This window comes from Protopterus annectens, chromosome 2.part1 (genome assembly GCF_019279795.1).
Source record: "Protopterus annectens isolate FY-2018-M chromosome 2.part1, PAN1.0, whole genome shotgun sequence".
Taxonomy (NCBI): domain Eukaryota; kingdom Metazoa; phylum Chordata; order Ceratodontiformes; family Protopteridae; genus Protopterus; species Protopterus annectens.
Window position 1 is genome coordinate 271,564,032 of NC_056729.1, and position 16,558 is coordinate 271,580,589.

At 42.3% G+C, this 16,558-nt stretch overlaps 1 protein-coding gene across 1 annotated transcript in view; it reads right to left on the reverse strand.

The window, feature by feature from the left end:
• The window catches only part of CENPE (centromere protein E), a 3,008,010-nt gene that overhangs the window by 1,933,469 nt on the left and 1,057,983 nt on the right, over positions 1 to 16,558 (reverse strand). The window contains exon 20 of the mRNA XM_044063442.1: positions 5,633 to 5,752. Within this exon, the coding sequence (XP_043919377.1) occupies positions 5,633 to 5,752 (120 nt within the window). The remainder of the gene's footprint in view (positions 1 to 5,632; positions 5,753 to 16,558) is intronic.

Below are 16,558 nucleotides of genomic sequence, written 5' to 3' on the forward strand. Positions count from 1 at the left end.
TTTTACCCTGTTAAAGCACCGGGATGTTGCAGCCACATCACCCTACCCACATTTTTCGGCATGCTAAGACATTGTGTTGGGTTATTAAGTGGTCTATTAGCTGGTGATGAATGCATTTTTCCATAACCTTAGCTAGGGGTGATGAGAGCTATAGGCCTGTAATTGGAATAATCATTAGAGTTACCATCTTTATCTAAAGGGATTACCATAGGAGACTTTCCAAATGTCTGTGATGTTTCCTTCGTTGATGGTTCTATTTATAAGGATAGATATAGGGTAGGCTACTGATTTAGCAGCTTTTTGCAGATATTCTGACGGTAACTGGTCTGCAGAGGGGGTGGAAGGCTTAAGTTTTTGGATGATATTTGGATGTAGGTAGTAGAGATGGGGTGAAGTTGGAAGGTAGGTAGAGTGTCAGGTAAAGAGATAGGGAGAATAGTGCTGTCTATAGATAGCTGATGGGCTAAGGATTGTATAGTGTCTGTAAAAAGGGTGTTGAAGGCATTGGCAATTTGCTGGAGGGGGGGGGGGTATTATTATCAACTCCTAGTGGGGATGGTGTGCTAGAGTGACCAGGGTGAAGTAGTCTATTTAAGCTTGACCAGAACCTTTGTGGATTATTATGGTGAGTTTGCTGTAGTTTACAATAGCAGTTCTTTTTATCACTGAGAAAAGCTCTTTTTGTGATATTTCTCAATTGTCTAAAGGTTTGATTATCAGAGATGGAATAGTAGCTCTCAATTTAGCCCAGGATTTGTTCCTTAGTAATATCTTTTGTCTAGTATATTTTGACAGCCAAGGGGCAGTCTTGGACTTCATTCTAATAGTTCGTTTGGGTGCACGTTCATCTAGGATTGCTAGGAACTTAGAGTTGAAATATTTAACAGCCTCTTCTAGAGGGAGAGTTTTTAGAGGGTTCCAGTCACAGGAGTCAAGTTCATTTTGGAAAGATACAGGGTTAAAATGCTTATTTGACCTTAAAATCCTGAATGTGGGGGAGTTAGGAATGTCATTCTTTTGTCTTACAATGTACGTCAAAGTATGATCACTCACATCATCAGATAAAGTTCCAACTTTATAAGTTTGTTGTCTGTTTGTAAGAATCTAATCTAAGATACTCTCTTTTTTATTTGGTTTGTTAATTCTAGTAGTGGAGGTGATTGGTTAAAGCCATGTAAGTTAATATGTGAGGAAGGGTTGTCAGTGTTGATACACTTCCAGTCAGTATTAAAGTCCCCTAATATAATTGTTTCTTGTGGAGAGGTAGTGGAAACCCAGCTTAGAATATTCTCTACTGTAGTGTTATTATTACCTGGAGGAAGGTAGGTACAGATTATGTTTTCTGCCTTACTATCTAAGGGGGGATAACGGGTATTGTGGAGATCTGCAAACCAGTTCTACACAGAATGGCTACTCCTCCACCCTTAAGTTTTGTGCAGTCTAGTCTCAGCATATTATAGCCTGGGGGGCGTTATCCCATTGTCCTTAGTGCTTGGTTTTAACCAAATTTCTGTAAGACAGAAGATATCAAAGGAATGAATGTCAAGAAGGGTATGGAGATGGGCAACTTTGTTGTTGACACTGTGGATATTAAGATGACCTATTAGTAAGGAGTTTAGGAGACTGGTTAAGGTGGTTAGGGTAGAGTGGTGGTGTTGTGAGCTGTGACTGTGGTAACATTGGTTGGACCTGGATTGGGGTGGATATCACCATCTTTTAAGGTGGGTGCTTTTAGTCTTTAAGTAGGGTTGCAAAAGTAACTAGTTGGATTTTTTGGTTTCCTTATGGAGGAGTTATGGACTTTCATATGTGTGAGGCAATGGCATTTGGCTAGTAGGTAGCATGGAGTAGATGTAATATTTATATGAGAATGGGTAAGGGTAGAGGTTTGACAAACTGTTTGTTTTGGAGAGTAGTTGAAATGAACATAGTTCACTTTTTCAAAGGAGGTAAGGAGATGGGCAGAAGTGAGGGCTGGTTTAAGTATGGCTATAAGTATTAACTTAGTTTGGCAAGCTTTATTTTTTGTGGGCATGTTGCGAAGATGCGCTGTGGAAGTACAAAAAGGTAGCTTGTACTATAACAAAAAGATGGTTGGGCAGGAATAAGGGAATTGTAGAATAAGAAGGAAATGAAGAGTCTTTGGAGGAAATATTTTAAGGGAAAAAGGAAATGGGGAAAGTACTCAGGATAAGGGTGTACGAGAAAGTGGGGAAGGAGACAGGTGAAACTATGGAGGGGAGTGGGTAGGTAGTTTAGATTGTTTGGAGTGTTTGATAGGTAGGTGGGGGGTGTGGCTAGGAAGTATAAGGCTAGGACTACTAGGGGTGGGTGAGATTTGGGGGTAGGGTAGGGGAGCGGAGTGAGCCCGCAGGGCGAACGGAGCGGGAAGAGCCAAGGAGATAAATGAGCAAGTCAGCGAGGAAACAATCAGTAAGGTGGATAGCAGCAAAAGTCATTAAAGGCTCAGGGGTGAGGTACAGTAATGTTAAGAGAGACAGAGGGGAAGGAGGGAGGTTACAGAGATAAAAGAAGAGCAATAGAGCAAAGTAGGACAGAGTATCAAGATAACTTCTATGTACTCTACAGCTACATAGTACAAAGGTTGAGGAAGGGCAATAGAGCAATATAGGACAGTCAATATCTAGTAGCCATTTAGTTTACAATGAAGTATTTACAAGTAGGTGAGTGCCGCCATCTAGTGTGTGGATCAGTTTATTACAGTGGAGGGCTAGGGCTCCTAAAGGGGGAGTGATGGACTGGGGAGAGCAGGTTGCGTGGGCTAAGCAGTAGGCTGATAGCATGCACACAAAGGATTACAATATTGCTACTGGGTGTGCAGACTACTTTATAAAAGGTACATACACTTGGTTTCTTTGGACAGTTAATTACAGCTTCAGTTCGGGGAACCAATACAGTACTGGAAAATAAAGCATTTGCTTTAGGATGTTTTCAACAGTCAGGAATCCAGGGTACCTCAAGACAGGATACACCAGGGATGATTTACTACGAGTGGAGCCAGCAGCCTATGCAATCTAGGATATGAACATTTCTCCATATGTAACTTTGTCTGATAATATTAGTAGACATTAGTTCCAGAGTATATAGAAAGTCCACTGGGACCATTGATTTCTTTTTTTTTTTTTTTTACATGGTTCTAGCTTTCTCCCACCCCATACTATTCCTTCTTTGCCTTATGGGGAAATGCTAAGATCTAAAATGCTATGTTCAAAAATGTAGTATTTTTTTTTTTTTTTTTTTGTCTGAGGTTCATCAACTTTTTAACACGTTTGTCCAGTGAGAGTATTCTGATGAATTACTGAATGATGCCTATTATAAAGTGTTAGCTGACAGTCATGATGTAGGCACTAACAAATTTATTACATAGACAGGTGTAACTCACTATAACCACAGGGATTTAAGTGTATTAAATTTTAAAATACGTAAACTTTTTCAAGAAAACTCATTTCAGTTACAATCCCAATAAATTTAACTTGCACATCTAACAAAACTGCAACCAACACGTTACCAGAATAAAAAATGGTTTGCAGCAAGTGTTCAGCAACAGGGCTTTCTTTCCTTGCAATTCTAATGTCTCACAAACATTTGCATACTCTCTTTTAATTTTCTTTTAGTTTCCCAATACAGAACAAATTACAGGGTCATCCAACATACACAACAGTATCACAGGAATACTCATTCAAAACATCAGCTTTCTTTCCACTAACAGTCTAAAACATAACTTTGCAACAGCTACGGTACCAACAATGAAAAGTTCCTATATTCAAAGGCTGTACACAAATAGGATCACCAGCCTATCACCTAAACTTTTTCCCTTTCTCCAAGAAATAGGAGATTTTTTTTTAAGGAAAAATCATGCAATAAAAACTTCAAATGGTTACACATACTTAATTTACCAAGACACAGCATTATATTCAAACAATAAATCACTATCATTCTGGTCATTAACATCCTCATACCATTTTACTTCACCTGGCTATGTAATAAATCTGTTGGTGCCTACATCACGACTATCAGCTAACACTTTATAATAGGCATCAATCAGTAATTAATCAGAATACTCTCTCTGGACAAACATGTTAAAACGTTGATGAACCTCAGACAAAAACAAAAAATACTACATTTCTGAACATAACCTTTTAGATCTTAGCATTTCCCCATAAGGCAAAGAAGGAATAGTATGGGATGGGTGAAAGCTAGAACCATGTAAGAAAAAAAATAATGGTCCCAGTGGACTTTCTATATACTCTGGAACTAATGCCTACTAATATTATCAGACAAATAAAGATACATATGGAGAAATGTTCATCAAAAATGGATGTCAGCACTTAAGCTAAATTCACACTTCTTTGGGCATTTACCTAGTCTAGTAGAGCTTGCAAAAAACAATGCATGTCCCACAAAGGTGTTTTAGAAATACAACAGTATTGCTGGCTACAAGATATAGAGGGATACAAGCCATTCTACAACCCGCACAAACTAAATTCAGTTACTGGTTCAAGCACAGGATGAAAGACCACAGTGTAGTAACTCAACTAGTCCATCTTGGAGACTGGGGCTGCAGTCTGGTCCACTGGAAAGGCTACTCTTTGTCTGTAAGCCTGGTAAGTAGCAAGAAGCACTATAACTAGCAACAGCGTGATGGTGGAAGCATGCATCAATCCTGAACTGCAAGTCTGACAGATGACAAGCCACCTCTTGGGATTAGAACTATAAGCAAAATCCCTGAGCCTGTACAAACATCACTTGCATGGTGTTTGAATCCCAACCTTTGCGAACAATTGGGCCAATGATCTCTTGTCCATATAAGAAAGGAATGGGTCAAACAGGGCAATCACATGAGAGGCTAAATGATCATGGAAGGTCTAAAGTATAAAAACTGAAAAAATTGTATATATTTGTACATAGCTTAATGTTGTTTTGTATGTACAAAGTGTTTTCCTCTGTCATTTTAGTCCGTTAACAAGACTGTTTTGAAATGTATTGCCAGTGTTCAAAATCCCTCTCCAATCTATCAAGTAAATTCTACTTCCATCATGAGAAGGTATGTAGAGCCAAAAACGCAGCACCGTTTTTCTATAACAAAGTGAAAGTTAAGTAATTCTTAGCACAAAAGTTTTAAGACCCTTCATCTCTGTTGCAATAAAGATGAGGAGAGGTGAAGCCATGGTGGTGCAGCGGTAGCGTTCTCGCTTCACAGCAAGAGGTTCTCCTGTTCGATTCTCGGCTGGAGCCTTGTGTGTGGAGTCTGCATGTCCCCCCCGCGGTCGAGTGGCGTTCGAAGGACATGCATGAATGGGTGTGCCTTCCTTGAAGGTTGGGCGTTGAGCTGACACCTCGGCACCGTAAAAATCTACTGCCAATCATTAGCGGACTGGAGTTCCGCTGTGGCGACCTATAACAAAGAAAAGCCGAAAGAAGAACATCTCTGTCGCAATAAACTGCTTGGACATTCAAATTATTCTACACCAACTGTTGTAAATATGTAGTACAGTTAAAATATAGCAGTTCAGCAAATAAAACTATGTGGGTTACTACTAAACATCTACTCAAAAAGCAAAGTTTATAATTAAAAAGTCATTAAACACTTAACTATGATGTACAAACTTACATGTACAACAACTTCTTCTAGGTTTTGGAGCCGATGCATCTGCTTCTCCAGCTGGTCTCTCATTTCTGTAGTCTGCTTTTCTTTTTCCACGGCTTTAATTTTTTCAACCTGCAACTCATCCTAAACATACAAAAATACAAGTATATTTCAAGACAAAGTACAAACCATTATTTAACATGTTTCTGTAGAAATAAAGAATATAGTTTCTTAAAATGCCTGCATGAGTGCAAAACTGCTCCGTAAGTACAAAATCTCAACACTAAATAAAAGAGAAAAAAAAGAGTTAATGACTTTCTTTTTAGCATGACCATGGCAAATTCAAAATGGAAAGGATGCAAAAATACAGTTATTGTTCAAAGCTCCCACTAGAAATATCGACTAGAAAAATCAAGTGAACTTGATGTTTGAATTGGACAAAGTAATCCGAATGCAAACTTCACGAATCAAAAATAAATGTTGCTAAGCTATACCAGTGTGTGTGGTTGTCCTAACAAAGTGCCAACACTTGCAAGTAAACATGACGGGTTTTAATGCCTCCCATCATGAAGCAGTTTACACTTCAAAATGTAGGTCTCATGTATAAGAGACAGTACAGAAAGTAGTTATGGGGTTGGAGATCACACTGGGTGCTGTGGGACAGCTCAACGGAACTATCACGTCATAGTGAAGTTACTCTGGGTTTACCATATGAGAATGATACCATCAGGAACTAAGTAGTGACCACACCTCTTGGAACTATACTTACAGATGTACCTCAAGATGAAACTGATGTGCTGTAATGCTAAGCAGTTAGTAAATGCGGAAATCACCATTAACCACAGGAGGCAAACAAAGACAAAAACTACCAACATAAAGAATGCATCAACATCACTACATACCACTGCAACCATCATTAAAAGAAGTGTCAAAAGAGTAAATGAGGAAACACTGCAACCCATCCCAAAGAAAAGGGCTTTATGGCAACTAATCAAAAGATGACAACATAACAGGCTGGCTGTTGGTACAAACTTATCACTAGATCAGATTGACATGCAAGCTCCACCACTCTGTGATGGAAATTCAGTACTATGCCACTTCTAATTTGATGTTGGAAAGCAAACTTCTGTATGGTCACCACACTGGGTAACTTACAAAGCCTGGTATATTCTAGTGTGGGTAACGGATGGGACCATTCCCATGGGACTGTGCACCAGCACCTCCATTCCACTCATTCATGCATGAACAGCATACATAACGCAAAGTACAGGCCTTTTGTTTTTTTCCTTACAAATTCAAGAACACAAGCCATAAATATGTATAGGAGAATTTATTTCAAATGTTACTGAATCTTTTCAGCATGGCTTAAACTGCCAAGAATGCAGTAAAATTCAGTTTAGTGTTTTAAACAAAAAAAAAATCCAACCACACAAACAACACACGTCTCCAAATGAGCACCATCAGATCTAGGCAACTGGTCTGTTAATTCCTATTTGACCTTCACATCTCCCCAGTAGTTAGTAAGTCCTTTTCCCTGGCCTAACATCCAAAGGCATTTTTTTCCAGATCCAAATAGGTCTTATTTCTACTAATCTCATCATTAATGGGCTGAATCTTCATTCACAAATTAAAAAGACAAAAACCTGTGTCCCAGTATATTCCTTGCTCTGGAACAAACATCCACATGTTAGTGTAGTAATGTTGCCATTTTCAAGGCAAAAACTTGACAATTGAATAATTATTCAAACTCTCCTAAGACCTGTCACACCTTTAGAATATCAAGAATCGGTTCAGCAATGTTGGCTGGATAATCAGGTTGGCGATGCCTAAAGAAATTCACTATGGGTATGGACAAAGTATTAGCTAATATTTGGACGCCTAGAGGAGATGAGCAGAGACTATCCCTGGACAAGTAGCGTAGTGTGTCAGCCATATCCTCCCAGGCTGGCAAATATTACACCCCCCTTCAAATGACAGCAATAAAAAGTCATTACTGCAGTTAATTATCTTTGGTTCATACTGTGGTATCAACCTTGAAAAAGGCAGATTTGTTGCTTAATGCTAGGCTCATACTGGCTTGGAACACAGCCCTACAGCTTCATCATTCAGTTTGGTGGAACAGCTCTGAGTTTGGCAACTTTAGCAAGAGATCTGAAGTGAATCTGAACTAATTCCAAGGCATCCACTATGTTCAACAAAAAATATTCTAAGCTTTCATTGCACTTTTCTGAATAGCATTTTGACCAATTCTTGCTTCATTTCTTGCTGTTTCTTCAGCTGTGACTTTCTGCACTGTGAATTTCTAGACTTGCTGAATCTAGGCTGTCTGGTATTAATTAAGCACAAAAGCCAGCCATTCTACATTAAGAGGGCCCAGCTAGAGAACCCTCCTAAGCTCCAATGCCTCTCTGCGTACAATGCAGTTGTGCATTGCTACTCAGAGAGCAACTTGGCTATGCATTCGGAGGAGATGGACGCAGTCTTCCTCCCTTAGCCCTCCAGAGAATAGCCACCTTTGTTATCTCACAAAAAACCCTGGTCCATCTAGCCCATCCCCACTAGTTACCACAACATATACTTACCATAATGGATGGACAGTTTCCCACCATCTCTCCAGCCAACCTGACTGACGTAGGCATCCTGAGGCAATTTAGCAATTGCCTCATGTATACTGACAACCACTGTCTCCTAAAGCAAATACAGTAAATGAAGAGATAACTGTACCATGAAATTAGAATCAGTCCTCTCACATAATAAACTAGACAACAGTTTGCCAGCACACACAACTCCCCTTCTCACACAGGGTATGTTCAAGACACACACTTACATATGTGGAGGTACTTACTAAGAGCTAACCAAAAGACCAGAGACCTCCCAAGCACAAACATACACATACTGGTACACTAACAGAATCCACCACTACACAACACACGTATCAATGCCTCAAAAATTAAGACCCCCCCCTCCCCCCCCCCCCAATAGGCAAAACTCCTCAAAACCAAATATTCTGGTCATAGGCAGCTCAGTAATGACACACACAGGTGTCCTCACACACCAGCTTGAACAAGGAAAAGGTTCACCAAGATCACCTATGCACTCAAGTCTCTCAAGTACCATTATGACTCCATCATAATTCATGTTGGTATGAACACAGAGATGTACCTCTTGTCCCTAGTTTTGAGCAGCATTTTATCTACGCATAGAATATCACAATATAAACAGAAAATGATTGCCTTCAATAATTGGCTTAGTTTCTGGTGTCATTCTAAGAGGATCCAGTTCCCTTCAGATTGGGACAACATGGCAGATAGACCACGTTGTTTTGCCAGAGATGGTCTTCATCTGGCACCTCTAGGCCTTTCAGTTGCTGGCTAAGGCACTTGCCTCAACCATGCCTTTTTTAGGCAAGGTCACAGCAACAAAATTCCTCACGTGAAAATATCAAACATAAAAACTAATGCTCATGCTGCTAAATGTTAAGAGTTTAAATCAGAAACTGCAATCTCTGGAAGCACTCCTATCCCTGGAAGATGCTGACATCTGTGCAGTCACAGAAATCTGGCTCAAGGCTGAAGAAAGTACCCCAGCCTTGCAAGGTTACAATGGCTTCCACACTTTCAGCCAGCACACAAACTGAAAGTGTGAAGACCAGAGGAGGTGGAGTATTTATCTTCATTAAAAGGTAATTACACCTCTAGACTGTTTAGACTAGAAAACTCTACGAGCTACTCAAAGTCCAAATTACTGTGGTTAAGACCCCCCTTCAGGTCATCAGTTACAAGTCCGTTCCATGAATCAAAATGCCCATGCACCTTATTTAAACTTACCTGGGACAATTAAGGTACAACCTAACACCCTAGTCATGAGTGACCAACTATCCTTCCATTAACTGGGAAACTTATAAGAGCCCAAACTAACTCACACAAAAGTTCCTGGACCTAGTTAATTCAAATGCCATGGAACAAATAGTGCACCACATTAGAAAAAGCTCTAATATTCAAGACCTGATCCTCACCAATGAGTGACCAATGCAGCACTTCAAGTATAGGCCCTGCATTGGTTAAATCTGATCATAAATGTCATTTTTGAAGCCGCAATAGCACCTGAACTCCCCAAAAGAGAAGTCAGACTAAAAACTATAACCCATCTAAGGGAAGGTATAAATCAACTTTCAAGCTCCAGTTTCCACAGATGCCATTGACAGCTATACTAAGGTATACACTGATGCCATGCAAAAACTTCTACACACATATATAGACACAGCCATGCTGGATAGGATTAAAACAAGATCCTCAAGAAAAAAACATCCTAGTGGATGTCTAGCATATTAATAAATTATACAATAAGCAAAAGCTACTGTCTAAATATATAAAAGTGACATTCCAGAACTGAAGAACACCCTCCTCAGCCTAAACAAACAAATAAGACAACTCGCAAAATCTTCAAAGAGCAACTAAGAGAAAACTTTAGCAACCATAGCCAAGGATAACCATAAGGCTTTCTTCAGCTATATCAACAACTTGAAAGGCAGGACTCAGATGTGTGCTGAACTAATTCTGGATGGCATCACACCCACTGACACTGCAGAAATTGCAAACCTGCTAGCAGACAGGTTTGGTGAAAATTTCACACCCTACCCCCCCCCCCCCCCCACCACCAGGTCTTCATCACCACCTCCTCCCTGCATCTCCAAAGAGCAAGTCATCAATGATCTCGTCAAGGATAAGTGCACAGCCTCCATGGGATCAGATGACATTCCAGGTTGCGTTCTTAATATTCGAAAATAAGAGCTAGCTACTCCATTAGGCACTCTATTCAACCACAGCCTGAGTATTGGCTTTGTCCCCACTGAATGGAAAAAAGTGACTGTTATCCCCCCTCCAAGGGTGGCTCAGCAACAGACCTGGATAACTACAGACCCATATGTTTAAACAGCCTCATCTGTATGGCAATGGAACGAATCATCATGAACTGCATAAAATAAGGCTATAGGTGACTTCTAAACCATGGATCTGTCCCAATTTGGTTTTGTCAAGGGCAGGTCATGCCTACTAATCCTGGTGGACTTCAAGAAGGTGACCTGAGCCACAGACAAGGGCAAAGCCGTGCACACAGCTCATCTTGGCTTGGTCAAAACCAGCTATAGCCACAACTTAAAAGGCAGGACTCATGTGTGCGCTGAAAGATTAGTTGCGCAAGAACTTACCATAATGATAGATGTCCTTCTCTTCTCTGTTGCAGTATTCCTGACAAAAGGAAGGAGCCTGCCAAGGTGATGACTTTACATGATGCAGTATATCAAAGTCTCCTACTACCTAGGGTGTGTGGTACATCTGACACAGGCCACTAGCAGACATCGGCCATAAAAGAGACATACGCACGCACCACCCTCAGAACTGAGAGAGAGTCTAAGGGAAAGAGGATCAATGTATCCAAGAAAACAAAGACGTGGGGGGAGGGATGGAATACTGCAACAGAGAAGAGGAGGACATCTATTGTTATGGTAAGCTCTTACACAACCAATCTATATCCTCCTGACATAAGGGAGAGTACAAAAGCTCAAGCAGAACGGGAGGAGGAAGTGGCAAAGGAATTTTCTATGAAGCCATGGAGAATGGCCCTGCCAAATTCTGCCTTGGTTCTGGAAATGGATTCCAGCTTATAATACCTGGTGAAGGTGTGGACAGATGTCCAAGTAGCTGCTTCAAGGACAGAGTTCGAGTCCAACCGTTGGAAAAAAGCCCTGAAAAAGACACTGCCCTTGTGGAGTGAGCTTTGACTGAGCTTGGAAGAGCTTTACCATGGTGAGAATAGCAAAAGGTCATGTATTTCAATATCCAATTGGAGATTATCTGTTTGGACACAGGCAATCCCAGAGCCCTGGGATGAAAGGACACAAACAGTTGGTCCAATTTCCTAAAAGGTTTAGTTTCGTGTAAGTAAAAACTGAGTTGTCTGGGTACATAAAGGGTCCTCTCTCTACTGTTCTGGGAAGAGGGGAAAAAGGTGGGGAGATGAATAGCCTGCTTTAAGGACAATTCATTGACTACTTTTGGCATGAAGGAGGGATTGGTTTGAAGGGAAACCATGTCTTTGTGGAAAGACATTAATGGAGGAGATGCCATAAGGTCTTGCAATTCCAAAACTCGCCTGGTGGAGGTAATAGCCATCAGGAGGACAGTTTTCAAAGTACAATGTTTGAGAGAGCTGGAAGTAGTTGGTTCAAAAGGGGCTTGAGTCAGTTTCACGAGCACAAAGTTGAAGTCCGAGGGTGAAGCTACAGGTCTCCTCGGAGGTCTGATGTGAAGGACACCTTTCAGGAATTATTTTGCTTCAAATCTGGCAGCTAAGGACTGGGAAAAAGGCAGACAGGCAAAGATAGCTGACAGATGTGCTTTTATGAAGGCGGAAGCTAACCCTGCATTAAGAAATTCACACAGATATGACAGAACCATACGGAAGTCCGCTGTAAGCGGGTCCTGGTTTTTGTTAAGACACCAAGGTGAGAATCTCTTCCATTTGGAAAGGTAAGATTTTCTGTTATTAGTTTTCCTGGCCTCCTACAGGACTTGAAGCATGTCCTTACAATAAAGTTGTTTGAAACAAATCAGGGCTCTGTCACCTACAGGGTCAGTTGGAGGGTCTCTAAGTGTGGGTGGATGAGTGAGCCCTTGTTCTGTGTTAGTAGGTCCACTCTGTGGAGCAACTTGTGGTGATTAACCTTGGCTAGATGAAGGAGAAGGGGGAACCAATGCTGTCCTGGCCAACAGGGAGTCACCAGCAATATTTTTTTGGTTTGTCCTATTGAATTTTCAGCAGGTATTTCTGAATACGTAAAGGGGGGGGGGGGGTGCACACTGATTTCCCCTTGCAGGAGATTGATGAGGCGTCCCTTCTCCATGCCTGAGAATGGGGTTCTCAGGCACAAAACATTGGAAGCTGCTTGTTCAGGGGGGAGGCAAAGTCTATCTGTGGAATACTCCACTGGTGGACAATGTCCAGGAACAAATCCCTGTGAAGCATTCATTCATGGGCCAGTGTTCTGGATCTGCTTAGTTTGTCTGCCACATTATTCAGACTGGAAAGGATGAAGACTGCCTCGGGGGAGATATCTAGTAGGCATGCTAGATCCCAGGCCTGTATGGCTACACTGCACAGGAGGTAGTATCTTGCCCCCCCACCCCTTTATTGATATACCACAAGTCTGTCATTCTCCATGTAAATACATAGCTTTCCTGGTCTGAGCAGGAATTGGAAGGTTGGAAGGGCAAGGATTAGTGCCTTCGTTTCCTTAATGTTTATGTGATCTTTCGTCTGGGAGGGTGTCCACTGTCCTTGTACTGTGTTGGACCAGGGCTGCTCCTCAGCCCGTGTCCGATGCATCAATGTACAACACTGAGTTGGTGGCAGTAGGTGAATGGGGAGGTCTGCATTTACAGACAGCCGTGAAATCCACCACTGGAGCTTCTTCGTGAGATAGGGTAGAAGAGGGATTTGGTATTACAGACGGTGAGCATGTTGACACCACACTGACTTTAGGAACCAATGGAATTTCCTCATGTGTAGCCTAGCTAGAAAAACCTTGAGGATGGTGGAGGCCATCAACCCCAAAATTCTCAGGAACTGTCTTGCAAACAGCAGATCAAGTGGGAGAATGTCTGCAAATAGCAGAGAGATCTCCTGTCCCATGGTAGCTGGAAGAGACACCACCATACTCTCGGTTTGAAATCTGCACTGCAGAAGGACATGGTCCCGGGATGGGACCAGAGATGACTGTGAAATTAATGGTGAATCCCAGGCTTTGTAGAATGGCAATTGTCAACTGGAGAGTTTTGTTCAATTCCTTTTGGGAACTGGCTTGAATTAAAAGGTCATCTAAGTAGGGAAGATTACGATACCTTGGAGCCTGCAGGTGGTGACCACAGGTGCTAGTAATTTTGTGAAGACTCTTGGAGCAGTGGACAGTCCAAAAGGCAAAGCTGAGAACTGATAGTTTGAGGATCCCACAAAGAAGCGTATGATTCTCCTGTAACTGGGGTGAAAGGGTATATGAAGGCTAGGAACGCTTGAGGGAGGATAAAAGGCAATAAAGGTTTGTAAGCATTTTGAATGAGGGAACTATGAGAAAGTCGTTAAGGTAAGAAAGGTCTAGGCTGGGTCTCCAAAGACCTTCCTTCATAGGAACTAGGACTAAGCGCAAGTAGAAGCCTCTTTCCTCTTGTCCTGGGGGCACAGGCTCGATAGTGCACTGTTTAAGCAGGTTTTGCAAGCCTGGAGGACAAAGAGGCTCCTGTTCTTTTGGAGCCTGGGGTAAACACCTGAAGGGAGGCACCTTGTGCCAGACCATGAAGTACCCCCCTCCCCCCTTCTTGATGCTCAACACTCGAGTCTTGGGTGATGAATTCCCAGGATATAAGGGACAGGATTAGATGCTGGGAGAAGGGAGGTGTGTCCTGACTTCTTGAGAAGTCAAGAAAAGGAGCCCACCCAATCAGGAAAGGGCTGTTTAGCAAGTTGAGAAGCGAAGGAAACTGCTGAGCTTACTTAGGCCTTTTTTGGGGTTTTGATTGTAGGGTTCTGGATTGCCTGAGTATAAAGACTTGTTTTGCAGGGTAATTTCCACGAAATTTAAGCATAGGTGATACCAGAATGTGCTTAAGGTCTTTAAGTTACTTACTTTTCTCTTGCAGAGATTTGAATAGTTCTGCAGAGGGTTTACCAAAAAGAAAAGAGTTGTCCAAGAGGGCACCCATTAGTTTTGCCTTAATGTCCTCTGGGAGGGGCTGAAGCCTTAGCTAGGCAAATCTTCTTAGGGCAGAAGAGGAAGCTGCAGCTCTTGAGGTTGCTTCTACAGCATCATAGCTGCATTTAAAATAATGTCTGGCTACCTGAGAAGAGGTAGAAATAAAAGGAGGAAGCCAAGGCATTGTTTTCCATGTCTGGCATGTCTGAAATAAGGTTTGAAAGGTGAGACAGGAGTTCCAGACTATACCTGGTCATATGGGTCTGGTAATTCAGAGCTCTGAAGGCCAGGGTGGCTGAGGTATAAATTATCTTGTCCAGCCTCTCCAACCCTCTGCTATCCTTATCCAAAGGTAGGAGGGAGCTAGAAGGAGGCGACCTGGAGCACTTATCAGAGGCTACTTAAAATCACAAAAGGGTCTGCAACTGGGGCCTTGAAAAGAAAATTAGAGCCCTTAGGTACTTTGTAGTATCTGTCTGGCTTTTTGGGGTCTGGAGGCCGAGAGTCAGGATGAGTGGAAGTAGATGCAAAAGCATCTAAAAAGGCTGGTATAACAGGAGGAATGGCTGAAGCGCTAGGAGATTGTACTTGGAGGAGATCATAACGTTTCTGGACCTCTGACATCTGTGTACTGTCCCATTTGAAGTGGTCAAAACATAGAGATAGTCTCCCCAAAAGAAATTTCCTCAATAGGAGATTCTGTTCCATTTGAATCTTCTTCAGGGGAGACCATCTAAAGGTGAGGGGATTTGAGATGAATAATTCAATGGATCACGGTCCTCTTCAGATGAACAATCTTCCTCAGAAGTGGCCTGAGGCGTAGGTCCTTTTTGTGTGGAGGCAGGACCAAAATTCGGGAGATCAGAGAAAGGCCTAAGCATCATGAAGGAATAAACAGTCCTTGTATGAAATTTTGCCATTCCACCTTCTGACAGTCTGTGGGGAGGGGGTGGTTTGAAACGTGCTCAGTTTTTGGCTTTTTCTTTGCTGGAGTATCCATGTGATGTAAAGAAGGCGGGCCAGATGTAGGCCTACATTCTAACCAACTCCAAGTCGACATCCTCCCCAACAACAATTTGAGTAGCCCTCCCCCCCAGGGCCTTCAGGACACAATAATCCTGGGTTCATCTTGGACATTGATAGCCAATGTCTGAGTTCTCTCTCTGGAAGTGCATACATACTAAGGCAGCCTGCAAAGCAGACTCAGCTTGTGGATCCGGATCTATGATGGAGCGCATCTATGAGCTCTCATGTGCGTCAGGAGAGACGTCCGTATGTTTTTTGGCTTTATGCTTAGCAGGCTCAGTCGTCGGGTCTGAGGAGGTTTCCATCTCGCGCCTGGCTAAAAGCTTAAGGCGTTGGTTTTCTAGGTAGATCGTGAGGGAGGATAACCAACTTCGGAGGGTCTGGGGCACAAAAGACTGACAATTGGAGCAGTTTTTGTGGTCATGCTGGGGCCAGAGGCAAAACAGGCACTGGGAATTACTATCCTTTGGTGGACTCTTTCTTCCACTGTCACAATTCACTTTCAAAAGACAGACTTCCCCAATGGGGCACTTATCTTAGTTTAGCAAGTGATTCTGGCAGCAGAATGACATCAGAGACTGGCAATTCAACTGGTGGCAAAGTTCTGAGGGGGTGGGTGCGTGTGTATTATCTCTTATGCCCAAAGTCTGCTAGTGGTTTACATCAGACATACGGTGCACCCTAGGCAGTAGAAGACTTTGATATACTGGCCGACATTGGATCATCCCCATGGCAGGCAACTTCCTTATGCCAGCAATACCACAACAGATGAACAGGAGGACATCAAATTGTGGATGGCGTCACACATACTGACTTGTGGTAACTGTAAACTTGCTAGCAGAGAGGTTTGGTGAAATTTCACCTCCCTATCCCCCAAGCACACCACAAACCATGACATCCTCCTCACTGCATCTCCAAAGAGCAAGTCATCAATGCTCTCTCCAAGGATAAGAACACAGCCTCCATAGGATCAAATGGCATTCCGGGTTGCATTCTTAATGTTCTAAAACAAGAGCTAGCTACTCCGTTAGGCACTATTCAACCATAGCCCAAGTACTTGCTTTGTCTCCACTGAAAGCACTGAAAGGAAAACAGCGATTGTTATCCCCCTCCACAAGGGCAGCTCAACAACAGACCCGAGTAACTATACATCCACAAGCTTAACCAGCCTCATCTGTAAG